The following is a 23,553-nucleotide window of genomic DNA, read 5'->3' as shown; positions in this document are numbered from 1 at the left end:
CCCATCCCAACACCCCTCTGTTACCCTCCCTCAGCCCCATCCCAACACCCCCTCAGCCCCATTACCCCCTCTGTTACCCTCCCTCAGCCCCATCCCAACACCCCCTCAGCCCCATCCCAACACCCCCCCTCCTCAGCCCCATCCCAACACCCACTCAGCCCCATCCCAACACCCCTCTGTTACCCTCCCTCAGCCCCATCCCAACACCCCCTCAGCCCCATCCCAACACCCCTCTGTTACCCTCCCTCAGCCCCATCCCAACGCCCCCTCAGCCCCATCCCAACACCCCCTCTGCCTACCCTCCCTCAGCCCCATCCCAACACCCCCTCTGTTACCCTCCCTCAGCCCCATCCCAACACCCCCTCAGCCCCATCCCAACACCCCCTCTGTTACCCTCCCTCGGCCCCATCCCAACACCCCCTCTGTTACCCTCCCTCAGCCCCATCCCAAGCCCCACCCCCTCAGCCCCATCCCACCCCCTCAGCCCCATCCCAACCCCTCTGTTACCCTCCCTCAGCCCCATCCCAACACCCCCTCAGCCCCTGTTATCCCAGCCCCATCCCACACCCCTCTGTTACCCTCCCTCAGCCCCATCCCAACACCCCCTCAGCCCCATCCCAACACCCCCTCTGTTACCCTCCCTCAGCCCCATCCCAACACCCTCTCTGTTACCCTCCCTCAGCCCCATCCCAACACCCCCTCCCCATCCCAACACCCCTCTGTTACCCTCCCTCAGCCCCATCCCAACACCCCCTCAGCCCCATCCCAGCCCCATCCCAAACCCCCTCTGTTACCCTCCCTCAGCCCCATCCCAACACCCCCTCAGCCCCATCCCAACACCCCCCTCTGTTACCCTCCCATCAGCCCCATCCCAGCCCCACAACTCCCCCTCAGCCCCATCCCAACACCCCCTCTGTTACCCCCTCTGTTACCCTCCCTCAGCCCCATCCCAACACCCCCATGTTGTACAGTCATGAGATTATTGGAAGTGTTCCTATAGTTTATCTATGTATCTATATGTATTTTCTGAACGTTCCCTTTCTTTGATCCTGTCTTCTCTGCTGTTTGCATGGTAGTGTACAGCAGGAATGGTCACCTCAGGGTTGGGCTCCGTTCCATTTAAACTACAGTCCATTCAGGAACTACCCGGAAATTCCAATTCCAAATATCTTCAATGCTTTTCAACTCTGAATATTTGGAATTGGAATGGACTTTACTGTTGAAATTGACTGTAATTGTAATGGAATTGAGCCCAACCCTGTCCAGGCCAACCGTCCTCCTGGAGAGCCAGGGATCCTGCAGCCTCAGGAGAGAGGAGGGATGGGCCAGCCTGCTGTACATTCACTGTATGTACATCTCCCCCAATGCATGAAACCTTCGTCTTTCTTTGTCCTTTTTCCTTTGTTTACAGATCTCTCTCTCTCGCTCTCTCTCGCTCTCTCTCTCTCCCTCTCTCTCTCTCTCTCTCTCCTCTCTCTCTCCTCTCTCTCTCCTCTCTCTCTCTCTAGTTGAACAATCATTTGCTTCGGTGAGAAGAGGGAGGAGAACAAGTTAAAATGTCTCTGAACGTTCCGGGCCTGATCGTCATGGCGATCTTCTACTTGCTGATCCTAGGCACGGGGATCTGGGCCTCGATGCGCTCCAAGAAGGTGGAGAGGAAGTGTACCGGGTCGGACGGGATGGAGATCACGCTGCTCGCCGGACGCAACATCAACCTGTTGGTTGGGATCTTCACTCTGACTGGTAAGCAGCCAATCAGATTGGGTCTTGTAGAGACCATGCCCAAACAGAGTGGGGTTTACTGTTACCATAAACCTGACAGGTTTCTTCAATATACTGGTCGGAATCATCAAACTGATTGGTGGGATGGAGGGAAAGAGGGAAAGAGGGAGGGGAGGGAGGAGGGAGGAAGGAGGGAGGGAGGGGAGGGAGGAGAGAGGAGGGAGGGAGGGAGGAGGGAGGAGGGAGGAAGAGGGAGGGAGGGAAGGAGAGAAGGAGAGAAGGAGAGAGGGAGGGAGGGGGGGAAAGGGAAGGAGGGAAGGAGAGATGGAGGGAAAGAGTGAGGGGAGGGAAGGAGAGATGGAGGGAAAGAGGGAGAAGGGAAGGGAAGAGAGATGGAGGGAAAGAGGGAAGGAGGGAAGGAGAGATGGAGGGAGGGAGGGAAAGAGGGAGGAAAGAGGGAAGGAGGGAGGGAAGGAGAGGAAGAGGGAAAGGGGGGAGGAAGGAGAGAGGGAGGGAAAGAGGGAAGGAGGAAGGAGAGAGGGAGGGAAGAGGGAAGGAGAGATGGAGGGAAGGAGAGGGAAGGAGAGGAGGGAGGGAGCGAAAGAGGGAAGGAGGGAGGGAGGGAAGGAGGGAAGAGGGGGAGAGAAGGGAGAGGGAGGGAAGAGGGGGAAAAAGAGGGAAGGAGGGAAGGAGAGAGGGAGGGAAGGAGAGAGGGAGGGAAACAGGGAAGGAGGAAAGAGGGAAGGAGAGAGGGAGGAAAGACAGAAAAGGGAGGGAGGGAATGAGGGGAGAGATGGAGGGAAAGAGAGAAAGAGGGGGAGAGAAGGAGAGAGGAGGGAAAGAGGGAAGGAGGGAAGGAGAGAGGGAGGGAAAGAGGGAGGGAGGGAAGGAGAGAGGGAGGAAAGAGAGGGGGAGGGGAGGAGGGAAGGAGAGAGGGAGGAAAGACAGAAAAGGGAATGAGAGAGGGAGGGAAGAGGGAAGGAGAGAGGGAAAGAGGAAGAGGGAAGGAGAGAGGGAGGGAAAGAGGGAAGAGGGAAGGAGAGAGGGAGGGAAAGAGGGAGGGAGGGGAGGAGGGAAGGAGAGGGAGGGAAAGACAGAAAAGGGAATGAGAGAGGGAGGGAAGAGGGAAGGAGAGAGGGAAGAGGGAGGAGGGAAGGAGAGAGGGAGGTAAAGAGGGAAGGGAGGGAGGGAAAGAGGGAAGAGGGAAGGAGAGAGGAGGGAAAGAGGGAGGGAGGGGAGGAGGGAAGGAGAGAGGGAGGGAAAGACAGAAAAGGGAATGAGAGAGGGAGGGAAAGAGGGAAGGAGAGAGGGAAAGAGGGAAGAGGGAAGGAGAGAGGGAGGGAAAGAGGGAAAGAGGGAGGGAGGGAAAGAGGAAGGGAAAGAGGGAAAGAGGGAGGGAAGGAGAGAGGGAGGGAGATTGCAGCATAGAAATAGAAAAGACATGAAGGATCAGTTTATTATTTTACACAAATATCAACAACCAATGGGTCAACTGCATATCTGTTTACGAGCACTGGGGGAAGTGTTGAATATCAGATGTCTTTCGACTGCAGGCCTACTGGACACCACTAAACATCTGTTGACTTGTCACTGACAGCTTGTTGATAGTTAGTTGAGAGTCTACAGTGGGACTCTCAGAAGTAGGTGTTACTGCATTGGTATGTATTGGCCCAAGTTTATGTGTTTTCTCTCCTCTCTCTCTCTCTCCTCTCTCTCTCCTTCCCTCTCTCTCCCTCTCTCTCTCTCCATCCCTCTCCCTCTCTCTCTCTCCCCCTATCTCCCTCTCTCTCTCCCTCTCTCTCTCTCCCTCTCTCTCTCTCAATCCCTTCCTCTCTCTCTCCCTCTCTCTCCCTCCCTCTCTCTCTCCCTCTTTCCCTCTCTCTCACCCCTTCCCCTCTCCCTCTCTCTCCCTCTCCCTCTCTCTCCCTCTCTCTCCTCTCTCTCTCTCTCTCTCCCTCTCTCTCTCTCTCCTCTTCCTTCTCTCTTCCTCTATCTTCCTCTCACTCTCCCTCTCCCTCTCTCCATCTTTCCTCTCTCTCCCTCCCTCTCTCTCTCTCTCCTCTCTCTCTCTCCTACTCCCTCCCTCTCTCTCTCCCTCCCCTCTCCTCTCTCTCTCCCTCTCCCTCCCTCTCTCCCTCTCTCTCTCCCTCTCTCTCCTCTCTCCCTCCCTCCCCTCCCTCTCTCCCTCCCTCCCTCCTCCCTCCCCTCCCTCCCTCCCTCCCTCTCTCCCTCTCCCCCTCTCCTCCCTACAGCTACGTGGGTTGGAGGAGGGTTTATCCTGGGTATAGCGGAGGCAGTCTACAACCCTACCCTGGGTCTGGTCTGGGCTCTGATGCCAGTCCCCTACGTACTCACCTTCTTCCTGGGTGAGTCATATGACCTCTAACCCCACGGTCTGATCCTGGTACTAATAGCTGATATGAGCTGTATATACGAAAGAGGGGGCCTATTTTAGAAGTACCTTCACCTCATCCACTCTAGCACTAACCCTTCTGTTACCCAGCAACACAGTTAAAAAACACACCTGTGTGCTATGAGGTCATCTGGAAACGTGCTCCGCCGAAAGAGGATAGGAGTTATGAAACAGTAGAGAGAGGTACTAAAGCTAAGAAATGTTCTCAGCCCTATCGACTGCAGCACAGATAGGGCTCTGGTCTAAAGTAGTGCACTATATAGGGAATAGGGCTCTGGTCTAAAGTAGTGCACTATATAGGGAATAGGGCTCTGGTTTAAAGTAGTGCACTATATAGGGAATAGGGCTCTGGTCTAATGTACTGCACTATATAGGGAATAGGGCTCTGGTCTAAAGTACTGCACTATATAGGGAATAGGGCTCTGGTCTAATGTACTGCACTATATAGGGAATAGGGCTCTGGTCTAAAGTAGTGCATTATATAGGGAATAGGGCTCTGGTCTAATGTAGTGCACTATATAGGGAATAGGGCTCTGGTCTAATGTACTGCACTATATAGGGAATAGGGCTCTGGTCTAAAGTAGTGCACTATATAGGGAATAGGGCTCTGGTCTAAAGTAGTGCACTATATAGGGAATAGGGCTCTGGTTTAAAGTAGTGCACTATATAGGGAATAGGGCTCTGGTCTAATGTACTGCACTATATAGGGAATAGGGCTCTGGTCTAAAGTACTGCACTATATAGGGAATAGGGCTCTGGTCTAATGTACTGCATTATATAGGGAATAGGGCTCTGGTCTAAAGTAGTGCATTATATAGGGAATAGGGCTCTGGTCTAATGTAGTGCACTATATAGGGAATAGGGCTCTGGTCTAATGTACTGCACTATATAGGGAATAGGGCTCTGGTCTAAAGTAGTGCACTATATAGGGAATAGGGCTCTGGTCTAAAGTAGTGCATTATATAGGGAATAGGGCTCTGGTCTAAAGTAGTGCACTATATAGGGAATAGGACACTGGTCTAAAGTAGTGCACTATATAGGGAATAGGGCTCTGGTCTAAAGTAGTGCACTATATAGGGAATAGGGCTCTGGTCTAAAGTAGTGCACTATATAGGGAATAGGGCTCTAATCTAAAGTAGTGCACTATATAGGGAATAGGGCTCTGGTCTAAAGTAGTGCACTATATAGGGAATAGAGGTCTGGTCTAAAGTAGTGCACTATATAGGGAATAGGGCTCTGGTCTAAAGTAGTGCACTATATAGGGAATAGGACTCTGGTCTAAAGTAGTGCACTATATAGGGAATAGGGCTCTGGTCTAAAGTAGTGCACTATATAGGGAATAGGGCTCTGGTCTAAAATAGTGCACTATATAGGGAATAGGGCTCTGGTCTAAAGTAGTGCACTATATAGGGAATAGGGCTCTGGTCTAAAGAAGTGCACTATATAGGGAATAGGGCTCTGGTCTAAAGTAGTGCCCTATATAGGGAATAGGACTCTGGTCTAAAGTAGTGCACTATATAGGGAATAGGGCTCTGGTCTAAAGTTGTGCCCTATATAGGGTATAGGGCTCTGGTCTAATGTAGGGCACTATATAGGGAATAGGTCTCTGGTCTAAAGTAGTGCACTATATAGGGAATAGGGATCTGGTCTAAAGTAGTGCACTATATAGGGAATAGGGCTCTGGTCTAAAGTAGTGAACTATATAGGGAATAGAGGTCTGGTCTAAAGAAGTGCACTATATAGGGAATAGGGCTCTGGTCTAAAGTAGTTGCCTATATAGGGAATATGGCTCTGGTCTAAAGTAGTGCACTATATAGGGAATAGGGCTCTGGTCTAAAGTAGTACACTATATAGGGAATAGGGCTCTGGTCAACAGTAGTGCACTATATGTGTGTATCAAGAATGGTCCTAAAGGACATTCACCCCTCTGGGCCCTGTTCAAACGACACCCTACTCCCCTATGGGTCCTGTTCAAACTACATCCTACTCCCCCCTGGGCCCTGGTCAAACTACACCCTTCTCTCCTATGGGCCCTGGTCAAACTACACCCTACTCCCCTATGGGCCATGGTCAAACTACACCCTACTCCCCTATGGGTCCTGGTCAAACTACACCCTACTCCCATATGGGCCCTGGTCAAACTACACCTTACTCCCCTATGGGCCCTGGTCAAACTACACCCTACACCCTTCTCCCCTATGGGTCCTGGTCAAACTACACCTTACTCCCCTATGGACCCTGGTCAAACTACACCCTTCTCCACTATGGGCCCTGGTCAAACTACACCTTACTCCCCTATGGGCCCTGGTCAAACTACACCCTAGTCCCCTATGGGCCCTGGTCAAACTACACCCTACTCCCCCCTGGGCCCTGGTCAAACTACACCCTTCTCCCCTATGGGCCCTGGTCAAACTACACCCTTCTCCCCTATGGGCCCTGGTCAAACTACACCTTACTCCCCTATGGGCCCTGGTCAAACTACACCTTACTCCCTTATGGGCCCTGGTCAAACTACACCCTACTCCCCTATGGGCCCTGGTCAAACTACACCCTACTCCCCTATGGGCCCTGGTCAAACTACACCCTACTCCCCCCTGGGCCCTGGTCAAACTACACCCTACACCCCTCTGGGCCCTTGTCCAACTACACCCTTCTCCCCTATGGGCCCTGGTCCAACTACACTCTTCTCCCATATGGGCCCTGGTCAAACTACACCCTTCTCCCCTCTGGGCCCTGGTCAAACTACACCCTACTCCCCTCTGAGCCCTGGTCCAACTACACCCTTCTCCCCTATGGGCCCTGGTCAAACTACACCCTTCTCCCCTCTGGGCCCTGGTCCAACTACACCCTTCTCCCCTATGGGCCCTGGTCAAACTATACCCTACTCCCCTCTGGGCCCTGGTCAGGGAATAGGGTGCCATTTGGAACGTGACCTTTGTGTAACTGGATCGCTGGAGCAGAATGCTCCCAAGTGGGCCGTGAGTGTCCTCCACACACACACACACACACACACACACACACCTACACACGCGAATGAAACAGCTGTCCTTGCACGTAACCAACTAAAGAACACAGTCGTAAAGTGAGAGGGAAATGATTTGTCACAGTTATGGGCTATGGGGTGATTGGTGGGGGGCAAGGGTTTATGATTGTGTGTGTGTGTGTGTGTGTGTGTGTGTGTGTGTGTGTGTGTGTGTGTGTGTGTGTGTGTGTGTGTGTGTGTGTGTGTGTGTGTGTGTGTGTGTGTGTGTGTGTGTGTGTGTGTGTGTGTGTGTGTGTGTGTGTGTGTGTGTGTGTGTGTGTTTAGTAACATGATCCCTTGGTGTTGTTTTGATCCATTGTCTATCCGCTCGGCTGGCAATAACAAAACAGAAACAGGTGCTGTGTTATCAGAGGTCAACACCTGTTGGTTTTAAGTTTCCTATGTTTTATTATCCCTCCTCCTCCACCCCCCCTTCCTCTCTCTCCCCCTCCATCCCCCCTCTCTCCCCCTCCATCCCCCTCCTCTCTTCCCCCCCCTCCACCTCTCATCTCTCCCCCTTATCCCCCTATTCCTCTCTCTCCCCCCTCCATCCTCCTCTTCCTCTCTTTCCTCTCTCTCTCTCCCCCTCCCCTCCATCTCTCTCCCCTCCATCCTCCTCTTCCTCTCTTTCCTCTCTCTCTCTCCCCCTCCCCCTCCATCTCTCTCCCCCTCCATCCCCTCCTCTCTCCCCCTCCTCTTTCCCCCTCCATCCCCCTCTTCCTCTCTCTCCCCCTCTTCCTCTCTCTCCTCTCTCTCTCTCTTCCCCCTCTTCCCCCCTCTCCCTCCTCTCTCTTCCCCCTCCATCCCCCCCTCTCGCTTCCCCCTCCATCCCCCTCTCTCTCTAGCCCCTCCATCCCCCTCTCCTCCTCTCTCTCTCCCTCCGTACTCCTCATCTCTCTCCCCCCTTTATCCCCCTCCATACTGGGGATGTGGTGGCAGGGTAGCCTAGTGGTTAGAGCGTTGGACTAGTCACCGGAAGGTTGCAAGTTCAAACCCCCGAGCTGTCGTTCTGCCCCTGAACAGGCAGTTAACCCACTATTCCTCAGCCTTCATTGAAAATAAGAATTTGTTCTTAACTGACTTGCCTCGTTAAAAAATACTCCTCTCTCTCTTTTCTGATGCAGGTGGTTTTTTCTTTGCCAAGCCTATGAGGGAAAACAAGTACGTGACAATGATGGATCCGTTCCAGATAAAGTATGGCAACGTCCTGAGCAGCCTGCTCATCTTCCCAGCGCTCATTGCAGACGTCCTGTGGGTCGCTAGGACGCTGGTCAGCCTAGGTAACCAACTGATTCAATGTTTTATTGTGGACCTAGAATGACCAACTGATACAATGTTTGAATGTTGCCTAGGTAACCAACTGGTCCTGCAGTACAGTATGTTCTCCAACCCTCGACACGCACGCACACACGCACACACACACACACACACACACACACTCTCTGAAGGGGCTAAAAAAGAGATACTCCTCGACATCAGAGGTCAAACATTTAAATATATGGGGTGAAGTTCAAGTCAAAGGTCAAGAGCAGAGGTCAAAAGGTCACAGTCAGGCTGAAAAACCTAATTGTCAGCGATGTGGCGATCTGACACTTTTCTGTTTAAGGTCGTAGGTGCGTCTTGGCCAGACGGGCGGGGCGGGTGGGGCGTGGCCGAGCTGGGCGGGGCGGGGCCAAGCTGGGGGTGGGGCCGACCTGACCCTGGCCCTGATTGGAGAGAGGTAGACCTGGATTTACTCATGTTTATCTACTTATCGATTTATTATTTTTTTTAAATATTTATTTGTGCATTATTATTATTATTATTATTTAATATTCTTTAGTTCCTTAGTTCTTAACAGTTATGATGTAACCTGATGATGGTGATTTATGATGAATCTTCGAGTGAGAGAAGCAACCCAGAGACTCAGTAGGCTTCTTCCGATATGAGCAGTTTTGCTTTCTTCGGTTTACAAAAATATACATTTTGGCTGTTGCTTGACCTTTGCTCTTTGGTTGCATCAGTGGACAGACAATATGTACAGTTGACGTCAGGAGTTTACATACACTTAGACTGGAGTCATTAATACTAGTTTTTCAACCACTCCACAAATGTCTTGTTAACAAACTATAGTTTTGGCAAGTCGGTTAGGACATCTACTTTGTCCATGACATTAGTCATTTTTCCAACAGTTGTTTACAGACAGATTATATCAAAATTCCAGTAGGTCAGCTGTTTACATACACTAAGTGGACTGTGCCTTTAAACAGCTTGGAAAATTACAGAAAATGTTGTCATGGCTTTAGAAGCTTCTGATAGGCTAATTGACATCGTTTGAGTCAACTGGAGGTGAACCTGTGGATGTATTTCAAGGTCTACCTTCAAACTCAGTGCCTCTGATTGTCATCATGGGAAAATCAAAATAAATCAGCCAAGACCTCAGGAAAGAAATTGTAGACCTCCACGAGTCAGGTTCATCCTTGGGAGCAATTTCCAAACGCCTGAAGGTACCACGTTCATCTGTACAAACAATAGTACACAAGTATAAACAACATGGGACCACGCAGCCGTCATACTGCTCAGGAAGGAGACGCGTTCTGTCTCCTAGAGATGAACGTACTTTGGTGCGAAAATTGCAAATCAATCCCAGAACAACAGCAAAGAACCTTGTGAAGATGCTGGAAGAAACAGGTACAAAAGTATCTTTATCCACAGTAAAACGAGTCCTATATCAACATATTGACATAACCTGAATGGCCCCTCAGCAAGGAAGAAGCCACTGCTCCAAAACCGCAATAAAACGCCAGACTATGGTTTGCAACTACACATAGGGACAAAGATCGGACTTTTTGGAGAAATGTCTATGATGAAACTGTTTGGCCATAATGACCATCGATATGTTTGGAGGAAAAAGGGTGGAGGCTTGCAAGCCGAAGACTACCATCCCAACCGTGAAGCACGGGGTGGCAGCATCATGTTGTGGGGGTGCTTTGCTGCAGTAGATGGTATCATGAGGGAGGAAAATGATATATATTGAAGCAACATCTCAAGACATCAGTCAGGAATTTAAAGCTTGGTAGCAAATGGGTCTTCCAGATGGACAATGACCCCAAGAATACTTCCAAAGTTGTGGCAAAATGGCTTAAGGACATTAAAGTCAAGGTATTGGAGTGGCCATCACAAAGCCCTGAGCAAGGAGACCTACAAACCTGACTCAGTTACACCAGCTCTGTCAGGAGGAATGGGCCAAAATTCACCCAACTTATTGTGGGAAGCTTGTGGAAGGCTTCCTAAAACGTTTGACCCAAGTTAAACCATTTAAAAGGCAATGCTACCAAATACTAATTGAATGTATGTAAACATCTGACCCACTGGGAATGTGATGAAAGAAATCAAAGCTGAAATAAATAATTTTCTCTACTATTATTCTGACATTTCGCATTCTTAATTAAAATAAAGTGGTGATCCTAATTGACCTAAAACAGGGACTTTTTACAAGGATTAAATGTCAGGAATTATGACAAACTGAGTTTAAATGTATTTGGTTAAGGTGTATGTAAACTTCCCACTTCAACTGTATGCATATATAAAAGTTACATGTATAATATGTACTGTTAATAGTATATAGCAATAGAAAAGTATTATACTGTACTTGACCAGGCTCACCACTGTTTCTAGGATATTACATTAGTATTTGCAGTACATTTATGCAGTCTTAGAACCAGCATTTAGTCTCCAGAAGGAGAAGCAGAGTGGTTCATCTATACAGCAGTAGGTTATCAGCTAATCACTGATAATGGTCTGTGAACATTCTATTGTTGATGATGCTCAGTGTTCTGAGTGTTCCGTAGCTCAGTGTTCTGAGTGTTCCGTAGCTCAGTGTTCTGAGTGTTCCGTAGCTCAGTGTACCGTAGCTCAGTGTTCCGAAGCTCAGTGTTCTGAGTGTTCCGTAGCTCAGTGTTCTGAGTGTTCCGTAGCTCAGTGTTCTGAGTGTTCCGTAGCTCAGTGTACCGTAGCTCAGTGTTCTGAGTGTTCCGTAGCTCAGTGTTCTGAGTGTTCCGTAGCTCAGTGTTCTGAGTGTTCCGTAGCTCAGTGTACCGTAGCTCAGTGTTCCGAAGCTCAGTGTTCTGAGTGTTCCGTAGCTCAGTGTTCTGAGTGTTCCGTAGCTCAGTGTTCTGAGTGTTCCGTAGCTCAGTGTACCGTAGCTCAGTGTTCTGAAGCTCAGTGTTCTGAGTGTTCCGTAGCTCAGTGTTCTGAGTGTTCCGTAGATCAGTGTTCCGTAGCTCAGTGTTCTGAGTGTTCCGTAGCTCAGTGTACCGTAGCTCAGTGTTCTGAAGCTCAGTGTTCTGAGTGTTCCGTAGCTCAGTGTTCTGAGTGTTCCGTAGATCAGTGTTCCGTAGCTCAGTGTTCTGAGTGTTCCGTAGATCAGTGTTCCGTAGCTCAGTGTTCTGAGTGTTCCGTAGATCAGTGTTCCGTAGCTCAGTGTTCTGAGTGTTCCGTAGATCAGTGTTCCGTAGCTCAGTGTTCTGAGTGTTCCGTAGATCAGTGTTCCGTAGCTCAGTGTTCTGAGTGTTCCGTAGATCAGTGTTCCGTAGCTCAGTGTTCTGAGTGTTCCGTCAGTGTTCTGAGATCAGTGTTCCGTAGCTCAGTGTTCTGAGTGTTCCGTAGATCAGTGTTCCGTAGCTCAGTGTTCTGAGTGTTCCGTAGATCAGTGTTCCGTAGCTCAGTGTTCTGAGTGTTCCGTAGATCAGTGTTCCGTAGCTCAGTGTTCTGAGTGTTCCGTAGATCAGTGTTCCGTAGCTCAGTGTTCTGAGTGTTCCGTGAGATCAGTGTTCCGTAGCTCAGTGTTCTGAGTGTTCCGTAGATCAGTGTTCCGTAGCTCAGTGTTCTGAGAGTTCCGTAGATCAGTGTTCCGTAGCTCAGTGTTCTGAGTGTTCCGTTGCTCAGTGTTCTGAGTGTTCCGTAGCTCAATGTTCTGAGTGTTCCGTAGCTCAGTGTTCTGAGTGTTCCGTAGCTCAGTGTTCCGTATCTCAGTGTTCTGACTGTTCCGTAGCTCAGTGTTCCGTAGCTCAGTGTTCCGTAGCTCAGTGTTCCGTAGCTCAGTGTTCCGTAGCTCAGTGTTCCGTAGCTCAGTGTTCCGTAGCTCAGTGTTCTGAGTGTTCCGTAGCTCAGTGTTCTGAGTGTTCCGTAGCTCAGTGTTCTGAGTGTTCCGTAGCTCAGTGTTCTGAGTGTTCCGTAGCTCAGTGTTCTGAGTGTTCCGTAGCTCAGTGTTCTGAGTGTTCCATAGCTCAGTGTTCCGTTGCCCTCCCTGTGTGCTGCAGGTGGCACTATGAGTGTGATTCTGGACCTGCCCTATGTCTACTCCATCTGTATCAGCTCTGTGGTGGCCATCATCTACACTCTACTGGGAGGACTCTACTCTGTAGCCTACACCGATGTCATCCAGCTCATCCTCATCTTCCTCAGTCTGGTGAGTGACCGGCAGCCATTTTGAATCCAATCCAACTTTATTTAAAGAATATTTCAGCTTGATGATCAGTCATAGCCATTCAAATCGAATCCAACTTATTTGAAAGGAAATGCCAATATACTTAAAGGCCCAGTGCATTCAAATTGAGATTTTCTTGTGTTTTATATATATTTCCACACTAGACTGGAATAATACTGTGAAATTGTGAAAATTATGATAATGCCATTTTAGTGTAAGAGCCGACTGAAGTTTCTGCTAGTTTTTCTCGGGTGGAGTTTTGGCCTGCCTGGTGACATCACCAAGCGGGAAATAAGTTAATAGACCAATAAGAAAGAGTTCCAAACCTCTCAGACAATAACAGACCGATACATTCTTTGTAAAGAAGTGATTTTTGTTTCTTTTTTTTACCATTTTAATTGAAAACAATTACAGCACTTAATTATTTGATATTCAGATTTAAAAAAAGAAACAGCCTCATTGGACATTTAACAATGTGCATTTGTACTGCTTTCTACCATAGGTTGGAGGACATGTATTAGTCAGGTTTCTACCGTAGGTTGGAGGACATGTATTAGTCAGGTTTCTACCGTAGGTTGGAGGACATATATTAGTCAGGTTTCTACTGTAGGTTGGAGGACATGTATTAGTCAGGTTTCTACCGTAGGTTGGAGGACATGTATTAGTCAGGTTTCTAACGTAGGTTAGAGGACATGTATTAGTCAGGTTTCTACCGTAGGTTGGAGGACATGTATTAGTCAGGTTTCTACTGTAGGTTGGAGGACATGTATTAGTCAGGTTTCTACCGTAGGTTGGAGGACATGTATTAGTCAGGTTTCTACCGTAGGTTGGAGGACATGTATTAGTCAGGTTTCTACCGTAGGTTGGAGGACATGTATTAGTCAGGTTTCTACTGTAGGTTGGAGGACATGTATTAGTCAGGTTTCTACCGTAGGTTGGAGGACATGTATTAGTCAGGTTTCTACCGTAGGTTGGAGGACATGTATTAGTCAGGTTTCTACCGTAGGTTGGAGGACATGTATTAGTCAGGTTTCTAACGTAGGTTAGAGGACATGCATTAGTCAGGTTTCTACCGTAGGTTGGAGGACATGTATTAGTCAGGTTTCTACTGTAGGTTGGAGGACATGTATTAGTCAGGTTTCTACTGTAGGTTGGAGGGCATGTATTAGTCAGGTTTCTACTGTAGGTTGGAGGACATGTATTAGTCAGGTTTCTACCGTAGGTTGGAGGACATGTATTAGTCAGGTTTCTACCGTAGGTTGGAGGACATGTATTAGTCAGGTTTCTACTGTAGGTTGGAGGACATGTATTAGTCAGGTTTCTACCGTAGGTTGGAGGGCATGTATTAGTCAGGTTTCTACTGTAGGTTGGAGGACATGTATTAGTCAGGTTTCTACTGTAGGTTGGAGGACATGTATTAGTCAGGTTTCTAACGTAGGTTGGAGGACATGTATTAGTCAGGTTTCTACTGTAGGTTGGAGGACATGTATTAGTCAGGTTTCTACTGTAGGTTGGAGGACATGTATTAGTCAGGTTTCTACTGTAGGTTGGAGGACATGTATTAGTCAGTTTTCTACTGTAGGTTGGAGGACATGTATTAGTCAGGTTTCAACAATAGGTTGGAGGACATGTATTAGTCAGGTTTCTACTGTAGGTTGGAGGACATGTATTAGTCAGGTTTCTACCGTAGGTTGGAAGACATGTATTAGTCAGGTTTCTACCGTAGGTTGGAGGACATGTATTTTAGGGAGTGCAATGAAAACAGTGGGAGCTACTTAACTTGAAATGTTGTGGAATTAGAATACTCACTGATCCTCATGTTGTTGTCACAGTGGATCTATTATGATGACCAACCCTAACTCCTCCCCCTCTCCTCTACTCTCCTCTCACAGTGGATCTGTTATGATGACCAACCCTAACTCCTCCCCTCTCCTCTACTCTCCTCTCACAGTGGATCTGTTATGATGACCAACCCTAACTCCTCCCCTCTCCTCTACTCTCCTCTCACAGTGGATCTGTTATGATGACCAACCCTAACTCCTCCCTCTCCTCTACTCTCCTCTCACAGTGGATCTGTTATGATGACCAACCCTAACTCCTCCCCTCTCCTCTACTCTCCTCTCACAGTGGATCTGTTATGATGACCAACCCTAACTCCTCCCCCTCTCTTCCCTTCCCATCCCCTTACATCACCTCACCCCCTCCCCCCTCACCTCTACTCTCCTCTCACAGTGGATCTGTTATGATGACCAACCCTAACTCCTCCCAACTCCTCCCTTCCCATCCCCTTACATCACCTCTCCCCCCTCCCCCCTCACCTCTACTCTCCTCTCACAGTGGATCTGTTATGATGACCAACCCTAACTCCTCCCAACTCCTCCCTTCCCATCGCCTTACATCACCTCTCCCCCCTCCCCTCACCTCACCTCTACTCTACTCTCCTCTCACAGTTTATCTGTTATGATTACCAACCCTAACTCCTCCCCCTCTCCTCCCTTCCCATCGCCTTACATCACCTCTCCCCCCTCCCCTCACCTCTACTCTCCTCCCACAGTGGATCTGTGTGCCATTTATGATGACCAACCCAAACTCCATGGACATCACTCTGACCGCATTCAACGAGACGTTCCAGGCCCCCTGGGTCGGCAAGCTGGAGCTTAGAGACGCGGGGAAGTGGATTGACGACTTCATGGTCCTGGTGAGTGACTGAAAACACACAGACGCACGCACAGACATAGATACACACACACACATACAAGTATCATAGGTACTCTAGAGAGCCCCTGCTGCACCATGGTATAGCCGTGTCATTCCATTCTCCACTAGAGAGCCCCTGCTCCACCATGGTATAGCCGTGTCATTCCATTCTCCACTAGAGAGCCCCTGCTCCACCATGGTATAGCCGTGTCATTCCATTCTCCTCTAGAGAGCCCCTGCTCCACCATGGTATAGCCGTGTCATTCCATTCTCCACTAGAGAGCCCCTGCAGCACCATGGTATAGCCGTGCCATTCCATTCTCCACTAGAGAGCCCCTGCTCCACCATGGTATAGCCGTGTCATTCCATTCTCCACTAGAGAGCCCCTGCTCCACCATGGTATAGCCGTGTCATTCCATTCTCCTCTAGAGAGCCCCTGCTCCACCATGGTATAGCCGTGTCATTCCATTCTCCTCTAGAGAGCCCCTGCTCCACCATGGTATAGCCGTGCCATTCCATTCTCCACTAGAGAGCCCCTGCTGCACCATGGTATAGCCGTGCCATTCCATTCTCCTCTAGAGAGCCCCTGCTGCACCATGGTATAGCCGTGTCATTCCATTCTCCACTAGAGAGCCCCTGCTCCACCATGGTATAGCCGTGCCATTCCATTCTCCACTAGAGAGCCCCTGCTCCACCATGGTATAGCTCTGTCATTCCATTCTCCTCTAGAGAGCCCCTGCTCCACCATGGTATAGCCGTGTCATTCCATTCTCCTCTAGAGAGCCCCTGCTCCACCATGGTATAGCCGTGCCATTCCATTCTCCTCTAGAGAGCCCCTGCTGCACCATGGTATAGCCGTGTCATTCCATTCTCCTCTAGAGAGCCCCTGCTCCACCATGGTATAGCCCTGCCATTCCATTCTCCTCTAGAGAGCCCCTGCTCCACCATGGTATAGCCGTGTCATTCCATTCTCCTCTAGAGAGCCCCATTAAAGGGATATAGGCTATATCACTAGGCTTCCCAGGGGTGGCAGAGTGGCCTAGTGGTTACATCGCCACCTCATTAAAGGGATATAGGCTATATCACTAGGCTTCCCAGGGGTGGCAGGGTGGCCTAGTGGTTACATCGCCACCTCATTAAAGGGATATAGGCTATATCACTAGGCTTCCCAGGGGTGGCAGGGTGGCCTAGTGGTTACATCGCCACCTCATTAAAGGGATATAGGCTATATCACTAGGCTACCCAGGGGTGGCAGGGTGGCCTAGTGGTTACATCTCCACCTCATTAAAGGGATATAGGCTATCGCTAGGCTACCCAGGGGTGGCAGGGTAGCCTAGTGGTTACATCGCCACCTCATTAAAGGGATATAGGCTATCGCTAGGCTACCCAGGGGTAGCAGGGTAGCCTGGTTGTTACATCGCCACCTCATTAAAGGGATATAGGCTATATCACTATGTTACCCAGGGATGGCAGGGTGGCCTAGTGGTTAGATCGTTGGACTAATAACCGCAAGGTTGCAAGTTCAAATCCCCGAGCTGACAAGGTGCAATCTGTCGTTCTGCCCCAAGACAGTCAGTTAACCCACTGTTCCAAGGCCATCATTGAAAATAAGGATTTTCCAGGCCTGACTTGCCAAGTTAAATAAAGGTTTTAAACAAAATCACTATATTCTCTAAATGACCAAACAGACACCTTGATGAAGGGGTAGGACAATACACGTTGGTGTAATTTAATAATGGCCTTGCCCGTTCATTAAAGGCTTTTTAAAATGTCAAACCCACACGGGTGGCAGGATTTTTGGATTTGTTTTATGCAACTGTTAGTGATGAGATGTTGTGTTCTCAGGCTCTGGGAGGCCTGGCCTATCAGGCCTTCTACCAGAGGATCCAATCAGCGTCGTCCTACACCCAGGCTCAGGTCACCTGTTAGTGATGACATGTTGTGTTCTCAGGCTCTGGGAGGCCTGGCCTATCAGGCCTTCTACCAGAGGATCCTATCAAACAACGTTGTCCTACACCCAGGCTCAGGTCACCTGTTAGTGATGACATGTTGTGTTCTCAGGCTCTGGGAGGCCTGGCCTATCAGGCCTTCTACCAGAGGATCCAATCAGCGTCGCTCAGGAAAAACTCCTACACCCAGGCTCAGGTCACCTGTTAGTGATGACATGTTGTATTCTCAGGCTCTGGGAGGCCTGGCCTATCAGGCCTTCTACCAGAGGATCCTATCAGCGTCGTCCTACACCCAGGCTCAGGTCACCTGTTAGTGATGAGATGTTGTGTTCTCAGGCTCTGGGAGGCCTGGCCTATCAGGCCTTCTACCAGAGGATCCTATCAGCGTCGTCCTACACCCAGGCTCAGGTCACCTGTTAGTGATGACATGTTGTGTTTTCAGGCTCTGGGAGGCCTGGCCTATCAGGCCTTCTACCAAGGATCCTATCAGCGTCGTCCTACCACCCAGGCTCAGGTCACCTGTTAGTGATGACATGTTGTGTTCTCAGGCTCTGGGAGGCCTGGCCTATCAGGCCTTCTACCAGAGGATCCTATCAGCGTCGTCCTACACCCAGGCTCAGGTCACCTGTTAGTGATGACATGTTGTGTTTTCAGGCTCTGGGAGGCCTGGCCTATCAGGCCTTCTACCAGAGGATCCTATCAGCGTCGTCCTACACCCAGGCTCAGGTCACCTGCTTCGCCTCCTCAGCTTTCTGCCTGGTGCTGGGCATCCCGTCTGTCTTGGTGGGGGCTGTCGCTGCATCCACAGGTAACACACACACACGCACACGCCACGCGCCACACAGCACACGCCACGCGCCACACAGCACACACCACACACCACACAGGCACACACACCACACACCACACCCCACACACCACACAGGCACACACACCGCACACCACACACCACACAGGCACACACACCACACACCACACCGCACACACCGCACACACACACACCACACAGGCACACAGGCACACACACCACACACCACACAGGCACACACACCGCACACGCACGCGCCACGCACCACACAGCACACAGCACACAGCACACACCACACAGGCACACACACCGCACACACACACACCACACACCACACAGGCACACACACACACACACACACCACACACCACACAGGCACGCACACCACACACACACACACCACACACCACACACCACACAGGCACACACACCGCACACGCACGCGCCACGCGCCACACAGCACACAGCACACAGCACACACCACACAGGCACACACACCACACACACACACACCACACACCACACACCACACACCACACAGGCACACACACACACACCACACACACACACACCACACACACACACCTACCGTAGTTACCGTAGTGAGGGTTTGTGACAGAACAGTACAGCTCCACAGGAAGTGTCTGTTTGTATGCAACAAGCACAACATGACTAATGTTTATTTATGTGTTGTTCAGACTGGAACCTGACTAGCTATGGTTCTCCGACCCCATACGAGCGTGGCCAGGCCGGGTCCATCCTCCCCATCGCCCTGCAGTACCTCACCCCCTCCTACGTCTCCGTCATCGGCATCGGGGCCGTCGCTGCCGCCGTGATGTCATCCATGGACTCCGCCCTCCTCAGCTCCGCCTCCATGTTCTCCTCCAACATCTACAAGAACATCATCAGGAATCAGGTCGGAGAACATAACAAAACGTCACCTCATTGTTGTTTCAACGTTACTTCAACGTAACTTCAACGTCACAAAACACATCAGTGGACTTTTTTTTTTATGACGTTATTGTGACGTTAGAAAGTCATCTTAAGGGCTCTTAAAATGTCACAAACACCAACAAGTCGTCATAAAACGTCACAGAACTACCGAAACGTCCCCAAATGACCAAACTCAGACAAACATCAACACCACTAGCATACATTGAGACAGAAAACAGATGTTTATCAATCCAGACTGTTGGCAAAACAACCACAATCCTGTTATAGCAAGCACTTCTATTTTGACACACTCACTTGTATGAAAACACATGAACATGCACACACAGACAGACAGACAGACAGACAGACAGACAGACAGACAGACAGACAGACAGACAGACAGACAGACAGAAAGACAGACAGACAGACACGCTAGGAGCAGTGAGTTGAATCCTAAGGACAACATGTTGACCAGACAGCGTCATCCTCTTTCTGACCAGACAGCGTCATCCGCTTCCTGAATTCATGTATTGTGTTTCTCCTAACCACTGTGCCTCCATCTTGGATCTGTCCTAACCACTGTGCCTCCATCTTGGATCTGTCCTAACCACTGTGCCTCCATCTTGGATCTGTCCTAACCACTGTGCCTCCATCTTGGATCTGTCCTAACCACTGTGCCTCCATCTTAGATCTGTCTTGATCTGTGCTGACTACTGTGCCTCCATCTTGGATCTGACCTGACCACTGTGCCTCCATCTTGGATCTGTCTTGGTCTGTGCTGACCACTGTGCCTCCATCTTGGATCTGTCTTGGTCTGTGCTGACCACTGTGCCTCCATCTTGTGTCCATCTCTCCTCCAGGCCTCAGACAGGGAGATGCAGTGGGTGATCCGTACCTCGGTGGTGGTGTGTGGCCTGGCGGGGACGGCCCTGACCTTCCTGGATAACAGTGTTCTGGTTTTCTGGCTGGTGGGCGTCGACATGTCATACACAATCATGTTCCCACAGCTTGTCTGTGTCCTCTTCTTCAAGGTAGGGGTGGATGAGTGGGTGAGCATCACAGGAGGCTGCTGAGGGGAGAACGGCTCATAATAATGGCCCAATCGGAGCAAATGGACTTGCATCAAACACATGTAAACCGTGTGTTTGATACCATTCCACCTATTCCGCTCCAGCCATTACTACCAGCACGTCCTCCCCAATGATAGTGCCACCAGCCTCCTGTGGTGGATGTGTGTAGAGATTATTTGTGAATTCTGCATGTCGTGATATCCATCTACAGTATCTATTCATCTATCTAGTGATTCGTTCATTCATTCCGCTAGGTGTCCAACGGCTACGGTGCCAGTGTGGGGTATCTCCTAGCGTTGGTCCTCCGTATCCTGAGTGGGGAACCCCTCATCAACCTTCCCCCTGTCATCCACTTCCCTGGGTTCAGGAAGGACGCGGAGGGCGTGATGACCCAGTTCTTCCCGTTCCGTACCACCATCATGCTGACGTCTCTCTGCTCCATCCTCGTCGCCTCCGCCGTCACCTCCGTCATCTTCAACAAGGGCCTGCTGCCGGAGAGGTGGGACGTGTTTCAGATCAAGAGGTCGCAGGCCAAAGTGACAGCGCTGACCAGGCTCAAGAAAGAAGAGAGTAAAAAGGACTGCGTGGAGGCCAAGGAGGCGGTGGTGAACAGGCAGCTTCTGGACACCAGCTGCTGAACAGAGGGTAACGATGGAAACTGAGGACGGCCATGGGTGGATGAGTGGGTGAGCATCACAGGAGGCTGCTGAGGTGGCCATGTTGAGGCAAAGGGTTTCGTTTGGTCGGGCGGACATTTTGTGTTTCTGCTGAGGACTCGAAGGATTTTGGAGACGGGAGGATGGTCGAAAAACACGCAACAACAACAACAACAGAAAGAACAACCATTATGACATCATAAAGCATTGTGTTGCTGGTAAAAAATGACTAGACACTCGACAGTTTCCGGTGACCCGGGCTAGTTACACAAAAGCAATGTCGCGAAGACCAACGGCAGCTCTGGGAGAGACGTTCTAATGAACGACATTTCCTTTTCCACAAGGGGTGGAGTTTTATTTTGTCTGACTTTCTTTATTGCGACAAATGATCAAAACGGTGTTTTTTCAAATCAACGATGATTGCCGAATAACTTTTAAAAGGTACACGGGGCACGTGATGTCATCACATAACTATAAAGCAGTTTATACCCTACGGTTAATTCTAAATGCCTACTGCTTGCTGAATCTATTTTTAAACTACAACATTTTTAATGTTTATTTGCAGGGAAAAGGATTGTCTTGACATGCAAGAATGCCTGAATTGCCCTCGCTTTGCTCTTCTGATTGGCTGGATGCAAGTTTACCATCCAATTATTACAGATCTACAGGAGTGAAAGTTTCACCATGGCAACAACTAGGCACATGAGAATGATTAAAATATGGCAATTATTAGTCAATTCTTACGCAAAATTTGTTGTTGTAGGTGTGACCTCACTACGTCCAGTTGTTATCAACACAAGACATTTGAATGGAAACACACCTGAACAGGCATCTGTCTTCTAGTCCAACTTTCTAAATCTCGACAAAAGTTCATGGACATTTTTTATTTTTTTTTGTGTTTGTTTATGTTTTGTGGGTCGGTTTTGGCACTGTGATTTGGGGGGTGAAGGGTAGAGACTGAGAAACAACTATCCGGTTGATCCTCCCTGAATATAACCTTTATACTGTAACTCTGGCTCCCTAGTGGCTGTATCACATCCGGCCGTGATTGGACGGCACACAGTTGTCCCAGCGTCGTCCGGGTTTGGCCGGGGAGGCCGTCATTGTAAATAACAATTTGTTCTTAACTGACTTGCCTAGATATATAAAGGTTAAAAAAAAATCTGGGGTGATCAGAAGCCCGGTCTTAAAAGCGGCCATTTTGTTTGTTTGTTTGTGTGTGTTGTGTGATAAATCTGGCAATTTAGTACAACTGCACACAACAACAAAAACTCAAGAATGCTAGATACTCCTCTCCACCCCCCTCCTCTTTCTCCTTCACCTTATCCCCTCTACTCCCCTTTTTCTCCTTCCACTCTCTCCCCCTCTCTGGCCAGATTCAGCAACGTAAACAAAACCTTTCTCTGTTTTCTAAGAGGTTTTTGTACAGTATAGTTGTGTTCTATGGTTCTATATGCAGAGCTGTGGTTTACAAGGAGGTCCAACCTCTTTTTCTTTGTGTGTTTTTTATTTTCATTTTCATACCAAAAAAAGTGTTAACCTCTATTTCTGAACTCCAAATTTACAAGCCCCTAATTCCTAGGGCCCTACATCCTAGCCCCTTTAAACTAGGCCCCTACAGTCTAGCCCCTTTAAACTAGGCCCCTACACCCTAGCCCCTTTAAACCAGGGCCCGACACGCTAGCCCCTTTAAACTAGGGCCCTACACGCTAGCCCCTTTAAACTAGGGCCCTACACCCTAGCCCCTTCAAACTAGGCCCCTACACTCTAGTCCCTATGCCTTAGCTTCAACTACTTAGCCCCTAAACCCTAGACGTCAAACTCATTCCACGGAGGGCAGAGTGTCTGCAGGTTTTCGCTACTGCCTTGTACTTGACTGATGAATTAAGGCCACTAATTAGTAAGGAACTCCCTCACCTGGTTTCCGAGGGCTTAATTGAAAGGAAAAACCTAAAACCAGCAGACAACAAGGCCCTCCAGAGAATGAGTTTGACACCCTGTCCTAGACACTCCTATGGATCTCATATAAGCATCACGGTGACGTCATCATCTGGACTTTTTATGATTGGCTGGGTGGAACTGTTACCCTAATGCTTCCACCAATCAGATCCTCTCAGATCTACAGTAGTGGCCAGGAGGGAGGGGCTACAGTGCCTGATTTGGAATTCAGAATGTTTGAGTGACCGTTGTAGAAGGGTCTATTATATAGTTTCCTTGATTTCATTGGAAAAACATTTTTCACTTTCCCTGACGTTGACTGTATCACAAAGCCACACCATATGGGTCTATATATATACAGCACCAGTCAGACGTTTTGGACACACCTACTCATTCAAGAGTGTTTTCTTTATTCATACTATTTTCGTCATTGTAGAATAATAGTGAAGATGTCAAAACTATGGAATAACACATATGGGGATCATGTATATTCTTCAACGTAGCCACCCTTTGCCTTGATGACAGATTTGCACACTCTAGGTATTCTCTCAACCAGCTTCATGAGCGTCACCTGGAATGCATTTCAATTAACAGGTGTGCCTTGAGGCAGTCTATACTATTAACCAGGATCCAGTTTCCGATTAACTTAGCCTTAAAATGCTTTTTTTGGGACATAGACTCCTGGACCCAAAGGGCTCTGGTCTAAAGTAGTACACTACATAGTGAATAGGGTACCATTTGGGACACAAGTTATTGAATGATGTGTTTCGTTTCCCTGCGACATGAACAGAACTGATACAGCACTGAGGACCCTGCGGACGGACGACCAGGCCTCTTTTTATACATGTCAATTGTGATTTGTGATATACTCTTGCACT

The 23,553-nt window shown here is 49.2% G+C and overlaps 1 protein-coding gene across 1 annotated transcript; it reads left to right on the top strand.

The window, feature by feature from the left end:
* The first annotated feature begins 1,554 nt into the window (after nucleotides 1-1,554).
* Nucleotides 1,555-22,744, top strand: LOC135535400 (high affinity choline transporter 1-like). The gene is made up of 9 exons (XM_064962075.1): nucleotides 1,555-1,743; nucleotides 3,975-4,088; nucleotides 8,282-8,437; nucleotides 12,458-12,606; nucleotides 15,179-15,322; nucleotides 17,925-18,078; nucleotides 18,777-18,994; nucleotides 19,872-20,042; nucleotides 20,336-22,744. Exons 1-9 carry the CDS (start codon nucleotides 1,557-1,559, stop codon nucleotides 20,717-20,719), a joined length of 1,677 nt encoding a protein of 558 aa, XP_064818147.1. The 5' UTR covers nucleotides 1,555-1,556; the 3' UTR covers nucleotides 20,720-22,744.
* The last annotated feature ends 809 nt before the right edge of the window (nucleotides 22,745-23,553 follow it).

Source organism: Oncorhynchus masou, unplaced genomic scaffold, assembly GCF_036934945.1.
Source record: "Oncorhynchus masou masou isolate Uvic2021 unplaced genomic scaffold, UVic_Omas_1.1 unplaced_scaffold_488, whole genome shotgun sequence".
In the NCBI taxonomy this organism is placed as follows: Eukaryota; Metazoa; Chordata; class Actinopteri; order Salmoniformes; family Salmonidae; genus Oncorhynchus; species Oncorhynchus masou.
The sequence above is the reverse complement of the archived record's forward strand: the minus strand, read 5'-3'. Positions and strand labels throughout refer to the sequence as shown.

Bases quoted from the DNA above. Each gene is read 5' to 3' on its own strand.
- LOC135535400 (XM_064962075.1), top strand. From the start codon at position 1,557: ATGTCTCTGAACGTTCCGGGCCTGATCGTCATGGCGATCTTCTACTTG. The intron at 8,438-12,457 runs GTAACCAACTGA...TGTGTGCTGCAG, and splicing joins TAGGACGCTGGTCAGCCTAG to GTGGCACTATGAGTGTGATT. The intron at 18,079-18,776 runs GTAACACACACA...TGTGTTGTTCAG, and splicing joins GGCTGTCGCTGCATCCACAG to ACTGGAACCTGACTAGCTAT.